This window comes from Typopeltis vanoorti, chromosome 1 (assembly GCF_054136105.1).
Source record: "Typopeltis vanoorti isolate ZY-2024b chromosome 1, IOZ_Tvanoo_1.0, whole genome shotgun sequence".
NCBI classification, from domain to species: domain Eukaryota; kingdom Metazoa; phylum Arthropoda; class Arachnida; order Uropygi; family Thelyphonidae; genus Typopeltis; species Typopeltis vanoorti.
In genome coordinates this window covers 152,877,146-152,901,184 of record NC_143549.1, presented here as the reverse complement: position 1 = coordinate 152,901,184, position 24,039 = coordinate 152,877,146, and the positions used below count along the sequence as shown (strand labels likewise).

At 34.7% G+C, this 24,039-nt stretch overlaps 1 protein-coding gene across 1 annotated transcript in view; it reads right to left on the bottom strand.

Moving 5' to 3' along the window:
- The window catches only part of LOC150110549 (tetratricopeptide repeat protein 38-like), a 193,740-nt gene that overhangs the window by 15,602 nt on the left and 154,099 nt on the right, over positions 1-24,039 (bottom strand). Inside the window, exon 11 of the mRNA XM_090401169.1 lies at positions 11,523-11,688. Within this exon, the coding sequence (XP_090257295.1) occupies positions 11,523-11,688 (166 nt within the window). The remainder of the gene's footprint in view (positions 1-11,522; positions 11,689-24,039) is intronic.

The following is a 24,039-nucleotide window of genomic DNA, read 5'->3' as shown; positions in this document are numbered from 1 at the left end:
TTATTACTCTCAGTAGCTCCAAGCCAATTCATTCACAGAATTGCCTCTTCTCCTGCCTGTTCGCCACATTCACAGAATTGCCTAAATCCCCTGGTAATGATCTTATCTTTGGTCATATGGTCAAACAACTCCTGGACATTCTCAATACCTCTTGGCGAACAGGCAAACTTCCAAAAGAATGGAAAAAATCAGTTATTGTACCCATCCTGAAACCTGACAAAAATGCTGCAGAATGTCAAAGTTATAGGTCTATCGCATTAACTAGCATACTTTGTAAAATTACTGAAAGAATCATACACTCCAGGCTTATGCACTGGCTGACAAAAAATAAAAAAATCAACTACTACCAAACTGCCTATAGAACTTGTCATTCGACAACAGATCAATTATTCCATTTCTGCCAAACAATAATAGACTCATTTCAGGAAAAACCAACAAAAAAGACAACTGCTATATTCCTTGATATGACTGCCGCTTTCGATCGTGTTTGGATCAAAAAATTAATACAAACAATACATGATATTGGAATTAGAGGAAACGCTTTAATCTGGATTGCTGATTTCATCAGAGGAAGAAAGATCAAAGTCAGAATCAATGCAGCAATATCAAAAGAGCGGAGAACCTGGGATGGTGTTCCCCAGGGCTCAGTACTCAGTCGCTTACTATTCCTTCTATATGTCAATAATATTCATCCCTACCTTACAGAAGACACAAAAGTAACTTGCTATGCAGATGATATAGCCATCTGGCACACTAGTGCTAAAATCACAGAATCAGAGGAAATTCTAAACAAATCCATGAGAGGATTAGAAAAATGGTCAGACGAACTTAAACTCAAAATCAACCCAGACAAAACAAAACTAAGTACATTTAGTACAGACAGGAAAAATAGACATTCCTACAATGCCAAAGTCATGATCAATAACAAGCTAATTGAAAAAGTCACAAATCCAAAATACCTTGGTATTACGCTTGATCAGGAATTACGTTTTGCTCAACACATCTCTAACACTTCCAACAGAGCTCTAAAAAAATTAAATATACTGAAAAGGCTTTGTGGAACAAATTGGGGCGCAAAGCCAAAAATCCTCAAAACTACTTACACTACACTAATAAGGCCAATAATGGAATATGCAGCACCTATCTGGTCACCTTCGGCCTCATCGGTAAAGAAAAAACTAGACAAAATACAAGCAAAAGCATCCAAGATTATCATTGGTGCAGTCTCATCCACTAACAACATCAGAGCCCAACAGGAATGTGGGCTTGACCTGCTGGAGGACAGACGAAAATTTGCCACATAAAATTCATAAATAATATCAGAAGCTACCAAAGTGATCATATCTCCCTAAAAACTTATGAACATTGGAACCAAAATTGCAGACTTCACAGATCATCAACTTTACAATATGATGACACTATCAGGAAAGAAATAGGTCTTGATCAGCTAAATGTTCACATAAACAAAGAACCTCTATTTTCCAGTCCTTTACCTTCAAATACCTCCATAAATCTAAACCTTACCAAACTCTGTACAAAAAAAGAACCAAAAGAAATGCTTAAAGAAAAAGGCCTAAATACCATCAACCTTCTTTCATCCTCCAAACAGGTTATTTGTTATACCGATGGAGCATCAGACACCAATATGATTAATGGAGGCGCTGGTGTTCTCCTTCTACTCCCAAAAGGTGAAAAACTTTCAATAAAAGTTGGATCTGGGAGAATCGCTTCCAATTTTACCAGCGAACTCTACGCAATAAATAAAGCACTAGAAGCCTACTTAAATCTATCATCATCTCAACAATCTGAAGGAATTATAATTTACAGTGACTCAAGATCAGCTATGGAGGCAATCAAAAATGGCAATACCAAGCTCACACAAGACATCCATAAACTCTTAAATCAACTAAAGTGTTTAGGTAAAAGTTGCATTTTACAATGGATTCCTGCTCATGTAGGCATTGATCACAACGAAGCAGCTGATAAATTAGCAAAAGAGGCCAGAGAACTCAACCAAGAAACTCATATGATAACTCTTGCTGATGCCAATGCACTAGCAAAAGCTAAACTAATTCCATTAAAATCATGATACAACATCAAATTCCCGAGATCAATGCTGACAGAAAGACCTCCACCACGATAGCAAGACTACGAACAGGACATTATAGAGGAATGAAGATCAATACAGATGATACGAGAACATATAGAAACTGCAACAACTGCCCCAATACTGAACTGACACCCACTCACATCTTTACCTGTCCAGCAATTACAGCAGCCTTGCAAGAAATAGATCCTAATCCTGAACAACAGCTCTATACAAACAAAATCACAGACATAGCCAAAGCAGTACAAGGAGCACACGGAAACATCTAAGACTCTTCAAAGGACAAGACAACAACAATTGCCTCTTCTATCAGGCAGTTCATTAGTTAAACAAAAACAAAAGGTCACTATCAGCAGCCAACAGACTTTCATTCTTTGTTGAGGTTATCAATTTTTATTTTAAATTTGGATCACATTTGATAACTTGATAAGATAAAAGCTATAACTTTAATATTTTCAAAATAAAATAATTTATTTTCATTTTCACTATCAAAATGAAAATAAATCAATCTGAAGTTTAGAAATAGTTTAAAAAATGTAAAAATGAAGAAACAATCCAGTGCAGTTATTGTTATTTTATATGTGAATCAATTTCAAAGCAGAATTATGTATTACCAAAAATGAATTTTTGAATTCTATAAGCTTAAAAAAGAAGAGTAAAATTAAATTAAATTAAAGCAAAAATTAAAGAATAAATAGAATTGGATCTTTGTTTTAGTCTTATTTTGAATGAGAATAAATAAGTTGACCAGTATTGGAAATAAGAGGTATTTCAGTATTATTGTTCATTTACATAGTGCAAAGATTTTTTAACCTAGGATTAGTTTGTATACCCAGAAAAATGTTCATTAACTGATATTCAAAATATTGTGGATTCATGAACACAAGAATTTGGAATAATTTTGAGAAAAAAAGTTTAGTTGAAAATTTACTCTGCCTCATGCCACTTATTTAACAGTTATTGATGCATTTTATAAAAATATAATAAATAACAAATATATTATAAAATAATTTTCATGTGTGAAATTGTATAGTTCTTAGAAAAAAAAAAAAAAAAAAAGATAGACTGCCCAAGGAAAGATGTACATCCAGAAATGAAAGTGGTTTAAATTTCAGTGGTCAATGGCATGAATTTGTGTTGTTTGTTTAGATAGCTGAGGAAGGTGCTTAAAGTTTGGATGCCTTCCAGTCAAATAATAAAAACGTTGTCAATATATCTGAGCCAATATTATGACCATTACATTTGGCAAAGATGATTTATTAGTCAATTTTGATGTTTCTGCCCTTTTCACAAATGTCCCTATCAGTGCATGATTTTTATTCTTTTACAGGAAAAATATCTTTGTAAACTGCCATATACAGGCAAAACATGACAAGCAATTCCAATCTGAAACACAAACGACATATATGACATTTAATAAATATGACACGTTGGAAATGCACCTATTCCCTGAATCATACCAAAACTTGCTGTGAAGTTCTAACCAACCATCCTGATTTTGACAATAATAATGGACCCAAACTTTCAAGACTATGGATGGCACACATTTAATCTACATAGCTTCTGTTTCTAGTTTCTTTTTTTTTTAGCAATCCCCTTACTCCAGACAATAATTTCAGCCCTTATTTCAGATACTGATTTGGCCAGCACCTGTTTTTTGACTTAATTAACCGAAAGTGATCTCTAGCCATATAAATAACAGAACTCTGATGTAGTTTTTTCCTTTTCGCCAGAGTTTAGGCCACTAGTATTAAAGGTTGACCAGGTTAGTGATAATTTGTTATATCACTGTGTGGATTGTAATACAGCTTATCTGTGTGCAAGTATATATAGGTGTGCACATGTACTCTAGATGAAGATATTAGAATGATGGTTGAAACATCAGATAATGATCTTAGTTTATTCAAGTTATTTCTCTAAGACAAGCTGTTACATTCATAATTTATTATAATAAATGCTGATCACTGTGCACGTGATAAAATAGGATAAGCATTTGTACAGTTGGCAATGTGTTGAAGAAATGGAAGTATAGAGGTAACACTGAGCAAAAGATATCATGTAAGACAAACACTGACTGAAAGAAGATAACACTCCTCTCAAAGAGTGTTAGATAATGATACTGCTCAGCCTATATGCAAATTGACATTTGTACCTGGAAAATGAAGCTACCGAAGTAATAACATAATGAACATAATGGGCAAGTGATGTGCAATATGCAGTCTCTCCCCGACAAGTCATTCTCCTTCCTGTGGTGTGGCATGCACAAAATGTGCTCTGGCAATCCAGTGAGTATTCCTGCTAAAATGATACCTTCCTATCGGGGTAGATGATCTTCATCACCCAGTGAAATACCATCCCTATCTCACTTATTGGAGGTCTGAAGTGTTTGGTTTCTGCTCTCCACCCCCCCCATCTCCAAGCAGTGTAAACGATACCCTTCAATGGCAAGATAAACATACTTAGAAACCTAAAACCTCTTTAATTCCGAGGGTACATCAGTAAAAACAGTGGAACCTGCTGCCAGACACTCTCATGGGCAAAAGATATTATGTAAGGCAAACACTGACTGACAGTTTTTGTTTCCCTAACTTGTCAGCAATGAATCAGATTTCTTGGTCAACTAGCGGATAATCTCACTGCCATATACTCTTCCAGTCTGGTGGGGGAGGATTTTGAGTAGTGGTATGTGGGAGATGCTATCCAGTCCACATTATGGCAAGGAGACAGATCACTCTCTGTAAGGATGTCATGTCCAAGAGTATCTCATCTGATTGCATGCTCCCACTCTATCCTTTCATCTAACCAGAAATGAACCAATAATCAATTGACCTACCTTTGCTGGCAAAGGTTGGTCGATTCATTATCGGTTGAGCCTCTGCTACTAATGGCTCAGAAAAAAAGGTTAAGCAAGTTTGAGCGCAGTTGGTAGTTGGAAGGGCTCAACCGTTAGATGCTGTTGGCACACTCTCCCTCGATGAGTCTTTGGACTCCTCGGAGGTGTCACATAATAATAATAATACAACGGTGACAGTGCAATTTTTACAATACAACTGATCAAAGTAGACAAGATGCAAAAGCCTTTGCTATAAGCAGTGAACTAGCACAAATTGCACATCTGACCTTAACCACCCCTGACCTTATATCTCTTGGCAATAGGATGCCAAGGGGGACAACTTTTGAAATTTCTACATTTCCTTTCCATAGTATAACTATTGCTACTGTTCCTTTGACCTAAACACCTGCTCTGAGCAAGACACAGAAATTGTCCCTGGCATAATGGTCTTCATTCTCCATTCCATCCCAAATTCTTCCACTTTTCAAGCCCTGGTTTGACAGAAAGTGTACCAGAGTTGAAGAAAAAAAAGCTCAATTTACTGGAGGTGTCTTGCATTGAGAACCCCAGCTTCATATTCAGACTATGCTAAAACACAAAATAAATGCATAACAGTTATCAGTATTCATCTTTATTTAAACAAACCCTTATTATAACTGTTTTTTTGTACTGGATTTGAACAACAACAACAACAAAAAAAATAAAATAAAATACTTTGTAAACTGAAAATAAAATGTATACAAAAAGTGATAATTTATTATATGAGAATTTAATAACAAGGCTGTAATCTCATTTTTTTAAATTGAAATCAGTCACCTGTAAAAATCAGTGAAATACTATAAATGAAGTGAATCAGTTAAGAAGATAAATTATATTCCATAATGGAATGCAGAACTTTTAAAGGAGTGCTTTATTATATAGCAGAAATGCCAGTTAGAGGATGACATGCAATGATGTCATTCTCTTCTAGAGGATGACATTATAAATAAATGTCATCCTCTAGGAGAATGGTAAAACTCTTTGTTAATTCTAAATTGGCACTAACTATTATTGGAACAATTTCAATATTATCAACTATTTCAAAAATAGTTGACAATTGTCTCTCACTATGAGTCTTTTGACTCCATGGAGGTCTGAATCATAATAATAATATTAATAAACGTGTTCTCACGTTTATATTATTTTAGGAAAAAAATGGGGTTTTCAAAATTATTCTTCCCACCTTGCATCAAACACTCCCCCATGTCCCCCTTCCTTTTTAACAGCCAAACAGCAGAAATATGGAGAATGGTCATCCTAGCATTTAAACAAGGTATGTACAAAATTTTCTTCCTCAATTATTCTGCTATATTTTCCTTTAAAATACACTTATAATGCCCTAAAATTTTTCTTGAGTAAATAGGCCAATGTATTTAAAATAAGGGACATTCCTAAACAAAAAACAGGCTATTTCAGATGTAGAGTTACTGCAGTTACTACAGAATGCTGTTTCAAGGTGATTTCCAGACATAGCTAGCCCATTACATGAAAAAAATCTAACCATCCTCTGTTATTACAGGAATGCATGATATGTATGGTTTGCTATTCTGGGAAAAACTGTGAAGATTAAAATAAAATTAAAATAGATGTCTGTGCTCATACTCACTTAAGTCTGCTCTACTTTGTCCAGTGTTCACTCATCAAATATTCAAAATAGTAAACTGGAAACCAGGAACTCAAAATTTAATCACAAATAAGCAAATCAGTGAATGGTATAATCTTACTGCATTTATATTGTTGTGGCTGTTACAGCCCTCTAATTTTCTCACGTGTATATATACAGTTTTAATGATATTTTCTCTTTTTATATTCTATACTTCTAAACTTAATCACGCACTGTCATCAACTACATTTAATGTTTCAATTAATTTTACTTTGAACTATTGTTAAGTCCTACTCTGCCACATGTCAGCACCTATTCATCAATTTACTTAGTTTCTTTGTTAAGACACAATGCAGCACTGATTTCACTTAAATAGCTTTTAGAGCTCAACAGAGCTTTACTTCTTTTAGTAGTTTAATTATTTTATTCATGTTAACTTTTTTATGCTGACTCACAAAACTATACAAGAACAAAATAAACACTATAATTTATTAAGACATTGCTGTTAATATTTTGCATTATTCATCATCATCATCAAATTCCTGACGTATCCTCAAGATGTGTACTACATGAAGAACTTACATCATTACTAACTTCCTATCAACAATTTTCCTTTAAATCAATCTGTTATCTGTCAAGACTCCAACCTTATCAGATCTTATATTTTTGTCTTCTATATCACTTTTTACCATATCAATCCACCTATATCTTGCTCTGGGTATTTTTCCTGCTATCCTGACAGAGAACACTTGTTTTGCTAATTTTTCATCTCCCATTTTTAAGTATCATCAAATTCCTGATATATATATATATATATATATATATATACCCTGAAGGGGTGTACAGGATATGATAGTACTACACAAAAAATTTACATCATTACTAACTTCCTATCTACAATTTTCCTCCAAATCAGTCTGTTACTTGTCAAAGCTACAACATTATCAGATCTTATATTTCTGTTTTCTAAGGCACTTTTTACTGTATCAATCCACCTATATCTTGGTCTTCCTCTGGGTCTTTTCCTTACCAACCTGGCAGAGAACATTTGTTTTGCTGATCTTTCCTCTCCCATTCTGTTTAAATGACCATACCACCTGAGATTAGCTCTGCTAATGCATTCCTGGATGCTGATAATGTCAAGTTCTTTCCTAATATCCTCATTTTTAATATTATATTGGCATTGATGCCGTCTATTCATGCCCCTAATCTTTCTCAGGACTCTCATATCTGCGATCGCTAGTCTTTGGTCAAGTGTTTTACTTCAAGTATGGTTATGTATGTCTGATTGCATGCCTGTTGAGTTTTTTTTTTTTATGAATATGCTGTCACTGCTTGTTTCATTTAGCAATTTTTCAAAGAAATTACTCCATACATCAAGGATATCTTTTTCTCCAATTTTCATGTCACCTTTATCATCTATAATTCCTATCACAGCACTCTTTCCTCAATTTCTGATCTTTTCTCAACAGCCTCCAGAATATTTTGCCACCTTCTGATATTTATTTTCTATGTTCTTGCCAAAGTCTTCCCATGACTTTTGTTCAACTAGTTTTACACAGTGTTTAGCTTTCTTACATATGTCTCTATATTCTCTAAGAGCACAAGCTGACTTATTTGCCAATAACTTTCTATATGATTTTCTCTTTTCTTTCACTGCCTCTTTAACTTTCTGTGTCCACAAAATCAGAACACCATGGAGTTTTGATTTTTCTATCCTTCCAGACACAACCTCACCACATGCCTCTCTGGCTGAATCAATAAATGTTTTCTTCAGGGCTTGTCACTGATTTTTCAAGATTTGGTTCCTGTTCTCAAACTGTTCATTTTTTTTCTTGAACAATGTTTGTGTACTCCAAGAGATTGATGAGGCCAGGGACTTGGGAGTGTTGGTGGATAGGGAGATGAAGTTTAGGGGGCACATTGCGAAAGTAGCTAAATCAGCTCATCAACTCACTTGGTTGTTGAAAAATACCTTGACGAGCAGAGAAAAACAAGTTATTGTACCTCTGTACCGAGCCCTGATAAGACCTCATCTCGACTACTGTGCCCAGATTTGGTCACCTCAGTTCCTTCTTGATGGGGAGGAGGTTGAGAGGATCCAGAGGCGAGTGACTAAGATGATAGCAGGTCTATGGAATGCACCATATGAGAACAGGTTGAAGATTTGTGGGTTGCAGAAACTAGTTGATAGGCGAAAAAGGGGAGATATGATTGAGACATTCAAATTGCTAAAGGGATTCTATAGGATTAATTCAGATGATATTTTTGAGATCAGGACTGGTGGTGGGAGAACTAGGGGACACCCATGGAAGCTGGGCAAGAGCGTGGTTAGCAGGGGTGTTAGAGCTGGGTTCTTTACTTTTAGAGTGGTAAATGAGTGGAATAAGCTGCCAGAGTCTGTTGTGGGTGCTATGACAGTGAGCGAGTTCAAGGCAAGGTATGATAGATACTGTGAGAATGTTGAACAGCTGTGTGAACATGATGTTTAGGGCCTCCCTCGATGAGTCTAAGGACTCCTGGAGTAGCCCGTGGTAATAATAATAATAATAATAATATTTTAGTCTACAGTTCACACCTGAGAGCTGCTCAACTTTTATTCTCTTTAAAACTTTCTTATATTTTCTTCTTTTCAATATGAACCTAAATTTTATCCTGCTCAAGACTAAATGGTGATCACTATCAACAATAACACAGCAAATGAGACTTTTCTTATGCCTTGTCTCTTCTTTCTATGTGAATTGGTGCACATTTTTATATTGGAACAATATGTTAGTAATAACCAGTCCACATTCTGTGCAGAAATCCAACAGGTTTTTGCCATTATTAACTTTGCTCTTTTCTCCAAATTTTTCCAAAATATTTCTGTGTCTCTGACAACCATTTCCTACTCTGCTCTTTAGATCTCCAACAAGGACCAACTTTTCTTTTTTGTTGTGTCAGTTACTTTCTCTAAAGCCTCAAAAAAATTCCTCCACTTCTATCTTAGTAGAGCCTTCTGTAGAACTACAGATGCACAAATAAGTCTAAATAACCATACCACCTGTTTAAGTAACTATACCACCTGAGATTAGCTCTGCTAATGCATTCCTGGATGCTGACAATGTCAAGTTCTTTCCTAATATCCTCGTTTTTAATATGATATTGCATTGATACCATGTGCTCATGCCCTAATCTTTCTCAGGACTCTCATATCTGTGGTCTCTAGTCTTTGGTCAAGTATTTTATTTCTGACCAAGCTCTCAGATCCATAAGTTAAAACTGGTTTGAACACTAAGATCAGAAGTGGTCTTATCTTCTGATCTTAATGGACTGGACATTAAGATCAGAAGCCCTGGTTGGTTCTTCATATTCGTTTAAAGGCTATGTTGAGGTCTCCTCTCAGTTATACACTGAGATCTAAGAATAATCAGTATTCTTAGAGCCCAGCACAAATCACTACAATCAAATGTTCGTAGAAACCATTTAAATTGTAATGGAAAAAAGAATTACTATTTCAGTGCCTTTTATGGCTAAATATGAAGTCATTGACAGCATTGGACTAAAGGTGGTCTTGAAATGAATCTGAACTCACACTTTGGGACTTAATGCCACCATACTTGATAGGACATTAGTTCATGCCTTGCATTCTACCAAAAATGCTTTTGTGCTCTGAGGATGTTTGTTGCAAATCATTAAAATACAACACTTTAATAAATTATGACAATTACAGTTTTCTGTTCATGTGGTGTTTGTAAATCATTACAATAAAATAAACTAACATGAATAACAGCCAACACCTAAGCCTGGCTATATATTTAATTAATTTAGTCTTCATCTCAGTTTTTAATCTAGCTTATATTACTTCAATTATATTCAGTTCTTTAAATGGTTTGCATTATTATTTTAATTATTGATAAGTCTGAATGCTTTTATGTTATAAATGGATCTGCACCTAGAATTATATTTCAAACATGACACTTGAGTTTTAAGTAATTCTAGCCAGACTTTTACCACATGCATATATTTGATGGGCATTTCAACATATTTTGGTACTGTGAATCACAAATAAAATGTGATTCCATGGAGGGGGGGGATAGCATAATTGTGAACTGAATGCACACTAAACATCTGTGACAATGAAAACAAAAAATAACAAATATGAAAATGATTAATAAAAAATAATATCTATATTATTTCTGTAGTGCTGATTCAGTATTTTTGCAGACTGCAACAAGCTATTTAGCAGTTTATGATGAGTGATTTCATTAGCCGTGACTGCTATAATAAGAGCTGACAATTATCATCTTTTTTTTTTTTTTAGTATAGCCCTAAAGGGCTTTGGCTATGTGGAGGTCTCCTCCACATATGGTATTTTTAGTTCCATTTAGGTTAACTGGATGATTTGACAATCTTGCTTTTGAGACAAGACATGGAACTTTTATGCAGGCCACTTCAAGCCTCAAACTAGCAGGGCAATGGTCTCAAACATAGATAATGAAACAGTATACTGATGAAACAATGAGATATTGTTTTAATGTTTGTATATTTTATATTGTTAACGAACCGAGTTCATTTTAATGTTAGCTATTCTCGTCTCTTACCTATGCTGAATTTACACATCAAGCAATCAATTAAACTTACTTTCTGATTGACTTCAGAACATCACTGGAAGTACTTGCCATGGCTGATGAGCTGTCATAATAATAACCAAGTTTTTCTCTCATTGATTAATCTTATGAATTTAGTCACCTGAGTATTAAAATTTATGTTAACATAGGATTTTACAACCAGATATTAAGAAAAACTGGGAACTATTTTCATTTTTCCTTTGAGGATTTAACCAAGAAAAGTTAAAATTTTATAGCACTTTAGTAACTTGGGTTGACTCCCAACTTAAGTTGGGAGAGGGTAGTTTGCTTTCAGCAATTAGTGAAAGCAAACCTGGTATTTTTACTAACCTCATATATTCTTCTAATGAAGATGTTAATTTGACAACTGAGTCTTGAACCTGAGAATGAATGCAGGACATCAATAAATGAATATCATTGAAAGCCAGAATGTGATCATCTAGGTGCAGTTCACATAATGTGAATACTTCTTGCCATCTGTCTTTAACATTAACACCTAGTTAAGAAATAAAACCAATTATATCTATGTACTGTTAAAGAATAGGATAAACTCAAGCAAATATTCTAATTTTTACTGGTTTTAAAGCACCAAACACTATTCTTGAATATTATTTGACAAAAATTATCAAATATATTAGAAGTACATAAACAGTCCTAACCAATTTTCCAGTTTAATTTTTAACAAGAACAGGAATTAAATCCAATGCTATGCTTCAAGTAACTTATCACTGATGTGATGCATCTGCTATAGTGAATACCGCTGCATAATATGCACATATCCATCCTTAAGAAATAATCCCTCCCCACCAAAAAATTATAATAATAACAACTGTAAAAAAGTAAAGCCAACAAATTCAGAGTATCTGCATGAGCACTATATTTAGAAAAATATTTTAGGCAAAGGAATGTTATCTCGGTTAAAGGTCTTGATTTTGTTGTTGCAAAGTAATTATTGTTAGGGAGAAAGAGCAGAAGTTGAGAGAAAAAAATAAAAAGAAGATGGGAAGCATAATGAATCCAGTAATGCATTGTCAAGACTGTGAAGATGTGTTCATGTTGGATGTGCTCTTGCAGAGTTTATAAAAAAAAAAAAATAAAAATAAAAAAAAAAAAAAAATCTCATGGTGGGGGAATAGGTATTACTGGCTGATCTGATTTGATGTGGAGATTCATCTGGGAGGTTTATCACTACTACTTAAAGTTTTGGAACATGTTTTGTCTATGTCAAGTGTGGATAATTATGTTGCATATTTTGCTTTAGGTGTTTGCTACTCTAGAGGATGTCATCATATTGTTTGTGGGTAAGACAGAGAGAGAAAAGTTGTCTGCGTATCGTTGACATTATTATTATTATTTATATTTTTCAATATCACTCTCACAAAAGGCTGCCAAGATTATATAAAAAGTTAAAGCAATGTATGGGGTAAAACATCCAAGCCTATAATGGGACTTGACCCCACCTGCTGGCTAGAATGGAAAAGCTAAAAACTAACCACTCAACCAAGTTGGTAAACATTAAGTGTGCATACTTCATATTTGCTGGAAGTTGGTACACAACGTCAAATGGCACAACATCCATCATTACCAGCCAGACTGTATGTTACATTATTATAGTATGGTGGAACTCAAAGCACACTAACCCAGCATATAGAGGTTTCAAAAACAAAATGCTTTTTTTTTTTTTTTTTATCTGATTTGATCATTATTTCTAGGAGATAGACAGGACAGACATGAATATATGGTTTTGTTTTTATTAAACAAGCAAAATATATACTTAATGCAAATTATCAATTAAAAATTATATTTTAAATAATATATCAATTCACTTGGAATTCATGCAAAATTCTAGATATTTGTGTAGTATGAAGGCTAAACATTAAAAAAAACTATCAACAATATTACAATCATTAACTAACTCAATTATAATATGAAATCAATTGTTCAGTTTCATTAAATATTAATCCAAATAATAATTAATGACTTTTTTTTATTGATCATAGATAAGCAATAAGCATCCTACAGAAATACACACATACAGTAACAAAATTCTAAGATACAAAATCATAATGAAACAAATCCATAAAGATTGTGAGAAACTACATGTACTATGTCTTAAGTGTATGTGTTCTCTGACAAGGTGGTAAGAAAAAAAAAAATAGTTTCTGGGAGGTAAAACACAGCCACCTGTGTAAGAGAATAGCTAACTCAAGGTTGATGAAAGGTCCTTATAAAAGTTCTTTATGCACCACTGGGAATTTAAACCTAGATTTTTTCAACCAAAAGGCAAAACTGCCCCTACTAAATACACTACAGAAGTATGCAATTTTGTTGGGAAACTTTTCCCAAATTTTCTTCATTGTTTAATAACATCTTAACATCTATATCTTGCATTTTTTTTTCACTCTTGTAACTAAAAGTTCTTTATGTTAAAGTTTCTGGCTTCTGATTCCACAATAAACCAAATAGATAGCATGTAGTTATCCATTTGCATTCAGTCTATTAGGCAATGGTGATTTCAGATTTTTGATACAGATATATACAGTCATTTTGATTCAGGTTAGGACGATGGAGTAAGGCCTCTATGCTTTCTTTGAATAAACATTCAAATTTATAGCGAAATCTATGTAAGAGGAGAGTTTTTGACCAAAGGATGTTGTGGTTAGTTTCTATCCCATGCTGAGCCAATCCAGATTTTTCGGGTTTGTTGTGATGAATGGAGGATTGATGTTCTTGGATTCTTTTTTCTAGAGTGTCCAGTTTGTCCAAAATAGGAGAGATCACAGTTTTCAGGGAATTTGATAAACTAAATTTGGCTAATTAAATATCTTTCTGGTATTTACGTGCTTATATTATACAATCTTTACTTATCTACGTTTATACACTATCATCTTCAAAATAGTCCCCTTGCATAGCAATACAGCACTTCCAGCGTTCTTGCCACTTCTAGAATGTGTCCTGGAAGTCTTCTTTTCGAAGCATGTCGAGCACCTTCTCGATTCGCGCTGGATCTCCGCAATGGTGTCAAAACAGTGACCTTTGAGCTGGATCTTCATCTTCGGGAAGAGGGCGAAGTCTGCAGGAGCCAAATCTGGAGAGTAAGGTGGGTGTGGAAGTGAGATCATGTTGTTTCTGGCGAGAAATTCACGTGTGAGGAGAGCTCGATGACAGGGTGCCTTGTCGTTGTGGAGCATCCAGTTTTTCGCGTGCCACAGATCTGGTTGCTTTCGCCGAATGTCCTCTTCAGATGTCTTAAAACCTGGCAGTAGAACTCGCTATTGACAGTCTGGCCCCCTAAGGATGAATTCTCGATGCACAATGCCGCGAATGTCGAAAAAGACGATGAGCATACACTTGGTCGAGCTGCAGACCTGCCTCGCCTTTTTCGGTCATGGAGATGATGGGCTCTTCCACTGTGAAGACTGTTGCTTCGTCTCAGGGCCGTACCCGTACACCCAAATTTCATCATTTGTAATGATTCTCGAATTTCACATTTGCTCTTTGTTCTAACTTGCTGTCCATGATGAAATCGCAGATGTGGTAACGCAGATGGTCTGAATAGCATTAGTTGCACAGCTCCCGATGTACACAGAACGATGTCTTTTGGCACACTAACTTATGCAGGAAGGTGCTCCCTGTGACTATGCGTGCAGCCTTGTGCTGCCATCTGTTGGCATGTTACAAACCTAGTCTCAAAACTTTTTGATACCACCTCGTAATATGATGCTAACATGAATTACACATATGAAGAATACAAACTTACTTTGAGGCAATATCTGTCTGAGAGATTAATTTCACTGTCTAGAGGAATTCAGAAATTAATTTCATCAGTCATACCAAATAAGATAATTTGTTTCTTATGCAATATTTCATGGAATTGTAAATGATCAAAAAAGTAGAGTCTAGTATCAACAATGTTAGAGCACAGTAACATGCTGTCTACATAAAGTACAGAAAAGCACATGCTACTGTGTAGTATCCTAATAAAACAACTAAGTATGCACTACTTTCTGGTTGGTTTCCATTTCACAAGGGTTAAAATCCAAGTTTCCAAGAGCTTTATAATAACAACTTTTGAATACAAAAGTTATTATATATATATATATTTATTTATTGAGTCATAACCTCATTAACAATAATTCTATATACAGTAATCCTCGAATAATGCTCCCCCGATTAGTGCGCCTATATACATCTTAAAAATAAATGTTACAGATTTTAAAAATTTTTCTATCTATACATTTTTTATGGCTGTTTTAAAAAATCACTGACCAGAATGAAATAATTTAGTTACTGATTTAAAACATTTTACAAAGTTATTATTAATGGCATACTACACTACTTCCATGTACGCTATGTATACTATGTTCCAAATTTTTGCCGTCAAAATTTATGTCGTCTACCAATTACGTAGCATTTTCCTGATCATATCTCGTACCTCCTTTGCAATTATTTTCTTTACATTTTTTTTAATATTTATTTTAAAGTAGTTTCCCAATCTTTCATCATGAGTAAAAGAATTAGTGAGCAAAAAAGTGAAAGTGTGAAAATGATTTGAAAAGTAATCTCATTGGAAGATAAACTTGAAATAATAAAGCAAGCGAACAAGGTGAGTCCAGAGCAAAGATAGTACAAGAACACAAAAATGGGTGAATCAACTATTAAGAGCAATTTTAAGCAAAGCTGCTGAATACAAAGTATTATAACGATTGAATTAGAGAGACTTCTTTGAACATGGATCGATTGTAACCAAAAACAGATCCTGCTAAGAACTGGAAGATAAACTTGAAATAATAAAGCAAGCGAACAAGGTGAGTCCAGAGCAAAGATAGTACAAGAACACAAAAATGGGTGAATCAACTATTAAGAGCAATTTTAAGCAAAGCTGCTGAATACAAAGTATTATAATGATTGAATTAGAGAGACTTCTTTGAACACGGATCGATTGTAACCAAAAACAGATCCTGCTAAGAACTGATCTTATTAAATCAAAAGCATTCAATGATGGAAAAGAAAAATTCCACGTATCAAAACAGTAGTTAGGATGGGCTGTTTAGAATTAACACTAAAATTGATAAAGCCAAAATAGTGAATGTATTATGACAATTGTATGTTCTGTTCAGTGGGCAGGATGTTTACCGGGAAAAAATCCTTCCAACTTAATAAAATACAAGTGAGCATACAAGATGGCACATTTCTGCATTTTTATCTTGAAGAAATTTCTTCTTACTATTGTTGGATTCTGAATGAGGAGAATTGGAAATTATTAATACTTCATTCAGAGTCCAACATAATCAGCCATTATCCAAGCCAAATTTGCTCATCAGACTAATAATCTCTTATTAATGGTATGCTATTCATATGATTTCTTTCAAGTTATGTTTATTAATATTTATTTGTTCATTTATTATTTTGATATGAAGTACAGTTGTAAAAACTATATATTGAATGTCACTTATTATGGAATTAATATTACTAAAACAGAGATAAAACTGTAAAATATAATCTTTTTATGTTATTAGTAAAATGTAATGTGTCCAAGAAATTCTTCAAAATAAGACTTGATTGGTTGTTATGAGAAATTATGTTATTTTTAGCCAGCGCGAGCCTTATCGTGAGTTACTGTACAGTATGCAAGAAACCAGTTCGGTATCAACAAAACCAGTTAGAACCAGATTTTGGCAGGAAAGGAGAGTAGGATGTCATGAGTAAGACATAAAAAAAAAAAAGAAGTGACACTAGAGAAAAGGAGAGAAATAACCTGGGGCTGAACGGAGTAGGAAGGACTGGGAACCACTCTGTATTTTGACTTATCTTTCTTTAAGCTCTTATTCTTTTATAAATTCCTATTGCCTCACAGAAGGATAGTATTGGACGAAAGGATAATAAGAATGAGCAAGAAATATTGAAAGTTAGGCAATTACGAGCAAGAAGATAAATTCTCCCGAGTTAATTAATCAGTTACTGAAACCCAGGATTCTATAATATTTATGTGTTCTCAAAGTGAAAGTATTCAAGAACCAAGGAGAGTTTCCAGAATTCTCAATAATGAGGAAGCTATACTGTCTATACCAGTAAGGATATCTTTTCTATGCCCTGTGTGAAATAGCGAAGCTTGTTTCTGGAGAACATGATATAGTTCATATTGTTAAAATTAACAGTTCAAGATTGAATGTGTGATATAAAGAAGCCTGTTATGAGAGAACGCAATGTAAATCTGAGACTGAATTTTCTGAGAACTATTGTGTTAGATTGATAAACTTAAAGGTTGCTTAATGAATGTCGGATGACTTAGACTTTGTGATTGTTCTGAATAGTTAAACTGAATCAATATTTGAAGTACACTGAACGATAGCTTTGTTCAGAGTGAAATTGTATTTGGAATCGTGGATAATAAGAGCAGAAATTATATGCATAAATTTTAATTGTAAATGATGTACTCAGCTGATTGAATTACTAATGTCTCAAAGAGAACTTATTCATTCTTAAATTGTATTATCCCTACTACAAATTCTTGTTTTAATGTAAATTTATGTGTTACAGCATTTAATAATTTTTTGAGTTGAATCTTGCGTTTGCCTGATTTCTTTCATTGCACCGCTCATTAAAATAGTTCATATTTTGCAGGAACCTTATATATATATATATATATATATATAATAAGGAGAATTTTGGCCTGAATTAAGTTGATAACAATATTGTGCTAGCTGATGGCTGATTTCACAACGTTGCTTATGCAAATTAGAACATAGAGTGGCGCAGTCAAAAAAATAAATTTTCTCCGTGTTCGAATGTGGAGTCAGTCAACAGCTAGAATATACATCGGAGTAGAATGTAGGATCAAATACTATTCTATAAGCATAATAGGAAAACAAAGTACATAATCTGGAAATGAAAACAAAATCAAGTGACCAAATTAGGTAACCAGAATACTAACATTAAAAATAGTTACCGACTTACAAATCATTAACTTAAACAACAGCTACCTGAATTAAAAACAGTTCAAAATTCTGTCAGAACAAAACTAGAAACTGTAATGTGTCCAATATTGCAGCAAATTATCAAATTCCTGATATGCAAGGGGTGAGGGATACTATAATAGTATTACATAATAAATTACTGAGATAAAGAGCCAATACGCTTCACTTCGGCAAAGTAAATTATTCAAATTAAGTGGATATTGAATCCAATATTTCTTAGCCGAATAAGAAACTCAAAGATAGAAAATCTATCTAAGAGTTTCATGCCGAATACAGAAAACTATAAAAGTTCGGCTAGTCCAAGAGTAAGTCAACAGGTGGTACAGGCTGGGGCAACTCGTAGTAAAGGTGGAGTAAGCTCGGATCACTGTCCTTAGTATTTTCCCCATAATGTAAAATACAACTCCTAGGAGTTGCATGCTGTTATACATCATGGAAGAAGGTCACAACCCAGACCGGCTTTGACCTTTTTTGAGGTCTCATCTGTGAGTAGGTAGACCTAGATGTAAATACTGAGGTTGCAGTAATACAAAGCTTATTTCTTTACTGTACGAGTTGCCAAAAGGTGCACTAATAAATTACTGAGATAAAGAGCCAAAAGGCTTCAATTAGGTGAAGTAAATTTATTCAAATTAAGTGGATATTGAATCCAACATTATTTCTTAGCTGAATAAGAAACTCAAAGATTGAAAATCTATCTAAGAGTTTCATGCCGAATATAAAAAACTATAAAAGTTTGGCAAGTCCAAGCATAAGCCAACAGGTGGTACATGCTGGGGCTTAATTATTTGGCTAAGAAATAAAGTTGGATTCAATATCCACTTAATTTGAATAAATTTACTTTGCTGAAGTGAAGCCTATTGGCTCTTTATCTCAGTAATATATTAGTGCACCTTTTGGCGACTCGTACAGTAAAGAAATAAGCTTTGTAAACTAAACATATTTGGTCGTTTTATAATTAAAATACAAACTTATTTAATACTGACCATTTACAAACAAACTTACATTATACCCTACCAGTTTCGTCAGCAAACTGTCTGGCTTTTTCAAGGCATTTACAGAAAGACAAAAACTAGTAAATGCAAATTGAAAGGAACATTAAAAATGTTGTAAACCAACTAGTAGCTAAGGTTGCACATTCGCGTGACAGAGAGGACTTATTGTTTTTATTCATTATCATGCATGCGTGTTTTTGTTGTAAATGTGTAATGTGAATACTGGCTAGCTGTAGTTCAGATTGATTTAGAGAGAGGATCAGGTTTTTCCACGAACTGTTTAGGATTGCACCCTAATTTCTGTTGAGGTTTCCGCCGGTTATTAACACTATTGTGGCTTCCTTGAATAAACGATGTCTGTAGTTGTCATCCAGATATGGCATGGAGCTGTTTTGCCACTCTATCGTTATCTTCATTATATGGCAAGACAGCTAAGAAAACCTTAAATTGTTTGTGGATAAAATCAACTCAATACATAACAAGATAAAATTCACTCTGGAAGTGGAAAACAACAGCCAACTGCATTTTTTAGACATCTTGATAAAGAAACAATCAAATAGTGTCAAATGATCTATTTACAGAAAGCCCACAGATACTGGAAGATATCTTCATTATACTTCAAACCATCACAAGACACAGAAACTGAGCATTATCCACATGTTGAAATATAGGGTCAGAAAGTTTATATCAGAAGAGGAGGATACACAGACTGAATTCTCACTAATAGCCAACACATTATCACAAAATGGATATCCTCCAAACATCATCAAAAAATATCTATACAGTGACAACCCCAGACAAGAAGAATCACGCTCCCAGCACATTTCTACTGTAGTGATCCCTTTCATCAAGTCAATTTCTTATCAAATAGCCAGAATACTAAGAGCCTACAACATCAGAGTGGTCTTCAAACCAACCACCAGCATCAGACAAGTTTTAGGATCCCCAAAAGATAAAGTGCCATTCTACAAATATCCAGGAGTATATTACATTCCTTGCTCCTGTGGTCTTCGCCTACATCGGACAAACTTCATGGAGTTTAGAAATCAGACAAAAAGAACATGTTGGTGATGTAAACCACAACAGAAGTATCTCTTCCGGCTTAGCACATCATTTCTGTACGTCTAACTACATGATAGAGTGGCAAAGCAGCTCCATGCCATATCTGGATGACGACTACAGACATCGCTTATTCAAGGAAGCCACAATAGTGTTAACAATTGGCAGAAACTTCAACAAAAATCAGGTTGCAATCCTAAACAGTTCGTGGAAAAACCTGATCCTCTCTCTAAATCAATCTGAACTACAGCTAGCCAGTAATCACATTACACGTTTACAACAAACACGCCATGCGTGATAATGAAGAACAATAAGTCCTCTCTGTCATGCGAATGTGTAACTTTAGCTACTAGTTGGTTTACAACATTTTTTATGTTCCTTTCAATTTGCATTTACTAGTTTTTATGTCTTTCTGTAAACACCTTGAAAAAGCCAGACAGTTTGCTGGCGAAACTGGTAGGCTATAATGTAAGTTTGTTTGTAAATGGTCAGTATTAAATAAGTTTGTATTTTAAATAAGCTTTGTATTACTGCAACCTTGGTATTTACATCTAGGTCTACCTACTCACTGACGAGAACTCAAAAAAGCTCAAAACCGGTCTGGGTAATGACCTCCCATAATGTATAAAAGCATACATCTCCTAGGATTTGTGTTTTACATTATGGGAAAATACTAAGGACAGTGATTGGAGCTTACTCCACCTTTACTACGAGTTGCCCTAGCATGTATCACCTGTTGGCTTACGCTTGGACTCACCAAACTTTTATAGTTTTCTATATTCGGCATTAAACTGTTCGATAGATTTTCTATCTTTGAGTTTCTTATTCGGCAAAGAAATAATGTTGGATTCAATATCTACTTAATTTGATTATGTAAAAAGTTTATGGTATTACTAACTTCCTACTTGTCTGTTATTTGTTAGAACTATAAACACCACCAGACTTTTATTTTGATCTTCTAAGGTACTTCAAACTGCATCAATCCAACTAAATCTTGGTCTTGCTTTGGGTCTTTTTTCTTACCATCAAGTAACTGTTCTATTAACAATTCTTTCCTCTACAGTTTGAGTTTATCACTTATATTAGCTCTGCTCACAGTCTTAAATGTGAAACTCCTACAATATCCTAACAGCTTTGCTTACAGTCCTAACGATGCCAAGTTCCCTCTTAATATCTTCATTTTTAAATGATTCTGCTATTGCTACTATCTGTTCACTCCCCTAATTTTTCTCAGAACTCTCAAATCTGTTGACTTTAGTCTTTGGTCAAGTGCTTCATTTCTAACACAACTCTCAAATCCTAACTTAAAACTGATTTGAACACTGTCTTGTATATTGCTAGTTTAAAGTTATGGCTAATTTCTTTCTTATTACATATAAATTTATTCAACTGGTTCCCCACCATACCAACTTTGCAAATTCAGTTGTCTATTTCTAAATTTATTACTAAATCACTTAAGGAATTGACAACACAGATACGAATATAAATTAAATTACACTTTAATAAATATTTCTGATATTTCGGCAACTTCACATTGCCATCTACAAAAGGAACTTACAAAAAAAGGCATGTGCACGTAGGCACTAAAACACAGTAACTGAGAATGAAGTGATGAAGATATTGTTCTTCTAAAAGTCCTGATGGTGCCCCTCGAGCTGGCTAAGTACGTGTTCATGGCTGTTGAGCTGAAGGTCTGTTGATGTAAGCCTTCCAAATTTGGGGCATTACTAACTTTACTTTACTAATCTTAAGAAAGTCACTTCTTGGCCTAGAAGTTACCAACAGATTAAAGCCGTTTATCTCTATACCCCCCCCCCCCGTACTTATGGACTCCCAAAAAGACAAAGAAAATGTGCCATTACGTCCCATAGTGGATGGCACTGATTCTCTCACATACAAATTAGCTAACATTTGGCCAAAGCACTCACACACTATACTGGCAACATACCATCACACATAAAAAACTCAGCCCACTTCAAAGCCAGCACAGAAAACCTTACACTCCAACATACTGACATAATGGTCAGCTTTGATGTCTCTTTCTTATTCACAAATGTCCCACTCAAGGAAACTTTAGAGCTAATCCAAGCTAAATTTTCTCCCGATATCTCAGCCCTATTTCAGTTCACAATGAACTCAGGCTATTTTGTTTGGCAGGGAATATTCTACAAACAAATAGAGGGGACAGTCATGGGTTCACCACTCTCCCCACCCTTGGCCAATTTCTTTATGGAGACCTTTGAAGAAAAAGTCTTAGCCTCTGCCCCACAAAATCCTGCCATATGGATGCACTACATTGATGATGTGTTCGCTATTTGGCCACATGGCTCAGATACACTCCTCTTCTTTTTAACACACTTAAACAAGCAACAACCAAGAATCAAGTTCACCCTGGAAAAAGAGGAAAACAACAGCCTCCCTTTCCTAGACACACTAGTCACCTGCCAGCCTGATGGAACCTTGGTTTTCTCAGTTTATAGAAAACCCACCCATACAGGCAGGTACATTTCACCAACAATCCCCCCCCCCCAACAATATGGAGTGGTGAAAACACTATACAACAGGGCTAAACTAATCTGTTCTAATGACATGGTCCTAAACACTGAACTAAATCACATCCTCAACATTTTCTCAGCCAATGGCCAACCCCCCTGCCAAAAAAAAAAAAAAATCCAAAAAATATTGAAACCTACAAACCACAACCCCCCCTACCCCCTGCGCAACAAGGATTACTCTAAACCCATCACCATTCCCTACAACCGAGGCACCTCGGGAAAAAAATTACCAAAATCTTAAAAAAACATGACCTGACTTCCTGTTACAGACCATACAGAAAAATTGCATCCTTTATCCGCCCACTAAAGACCACTTCCCCTAGACCTACCTGGTGTATACCAGGTCCCTTGCAGCTGTAAACTGTCTTACTTTGGCCAAACAGGCAGGACAGCGAATATCAGAATTTCAGAACACAAGGACTACATCCATTTTCATAAGTACAGACATTCTGGTCTTGCAGACCATGCTCTGGATACACGCCACAAAATATGGTGGAAGAAAGCTTCAATAATACACCGTAGCAAGTTCAAATTTGAAAGACTATTTATGGAATCAGCCTCAGCCCTAAGAAACTCTCCAAACCTCAACAAGTTTTTAGTTGTATGAGACTGCCCCAAATTTGGGAGGCTTACATCAGCAGACCTTCAGCCCAACGGCCAAGAACACCTACTTAGCCTGCTAGAGGGCACCATCAGGACTTTTAGGAGAACAATAACTTCATCACTTCATTCTCAGTTACTGTGTTGTAGTGCCTAAGTGCACGTGCCATTTTTTGTAAGTTCCTTTTGAAGATGGCAATATGACGTTCCCGAAATATCAGAAATATTTATTAAAGTGTAATTTAATTTATATTCGTATCTACGTTGTCAATTCCTTAAGTGATTTATTAAGACATAACCAACGTATAAGCATGTCTATAAGAATTTCCAAATTTAATTTGCATCTTCACTAAAAACTGTGCCTAAATAGCTGAAATATTTTACTTGTTCTATAGGTTCTACATTGAGAATGCACCTCAAGTTTTCTATGTTCTCACCTATTTTCAGAGTTTTTGGTTTTTTAATTGCTAGTTACCAAATTTATTATAGTTGCTATGGAATTTGGTAACTAGAGAATCCTGGAGCCTTGCATCGGATGTATTTAGAACTATAACACCATATGCATAAAGCAAAGTGCTAAGTTTGACAGTTCTGATTCCCGTAACAGGTTTAATGCAACTTTCTTTCATAATGCAATCCATATAGATGATGAATAAGAGTG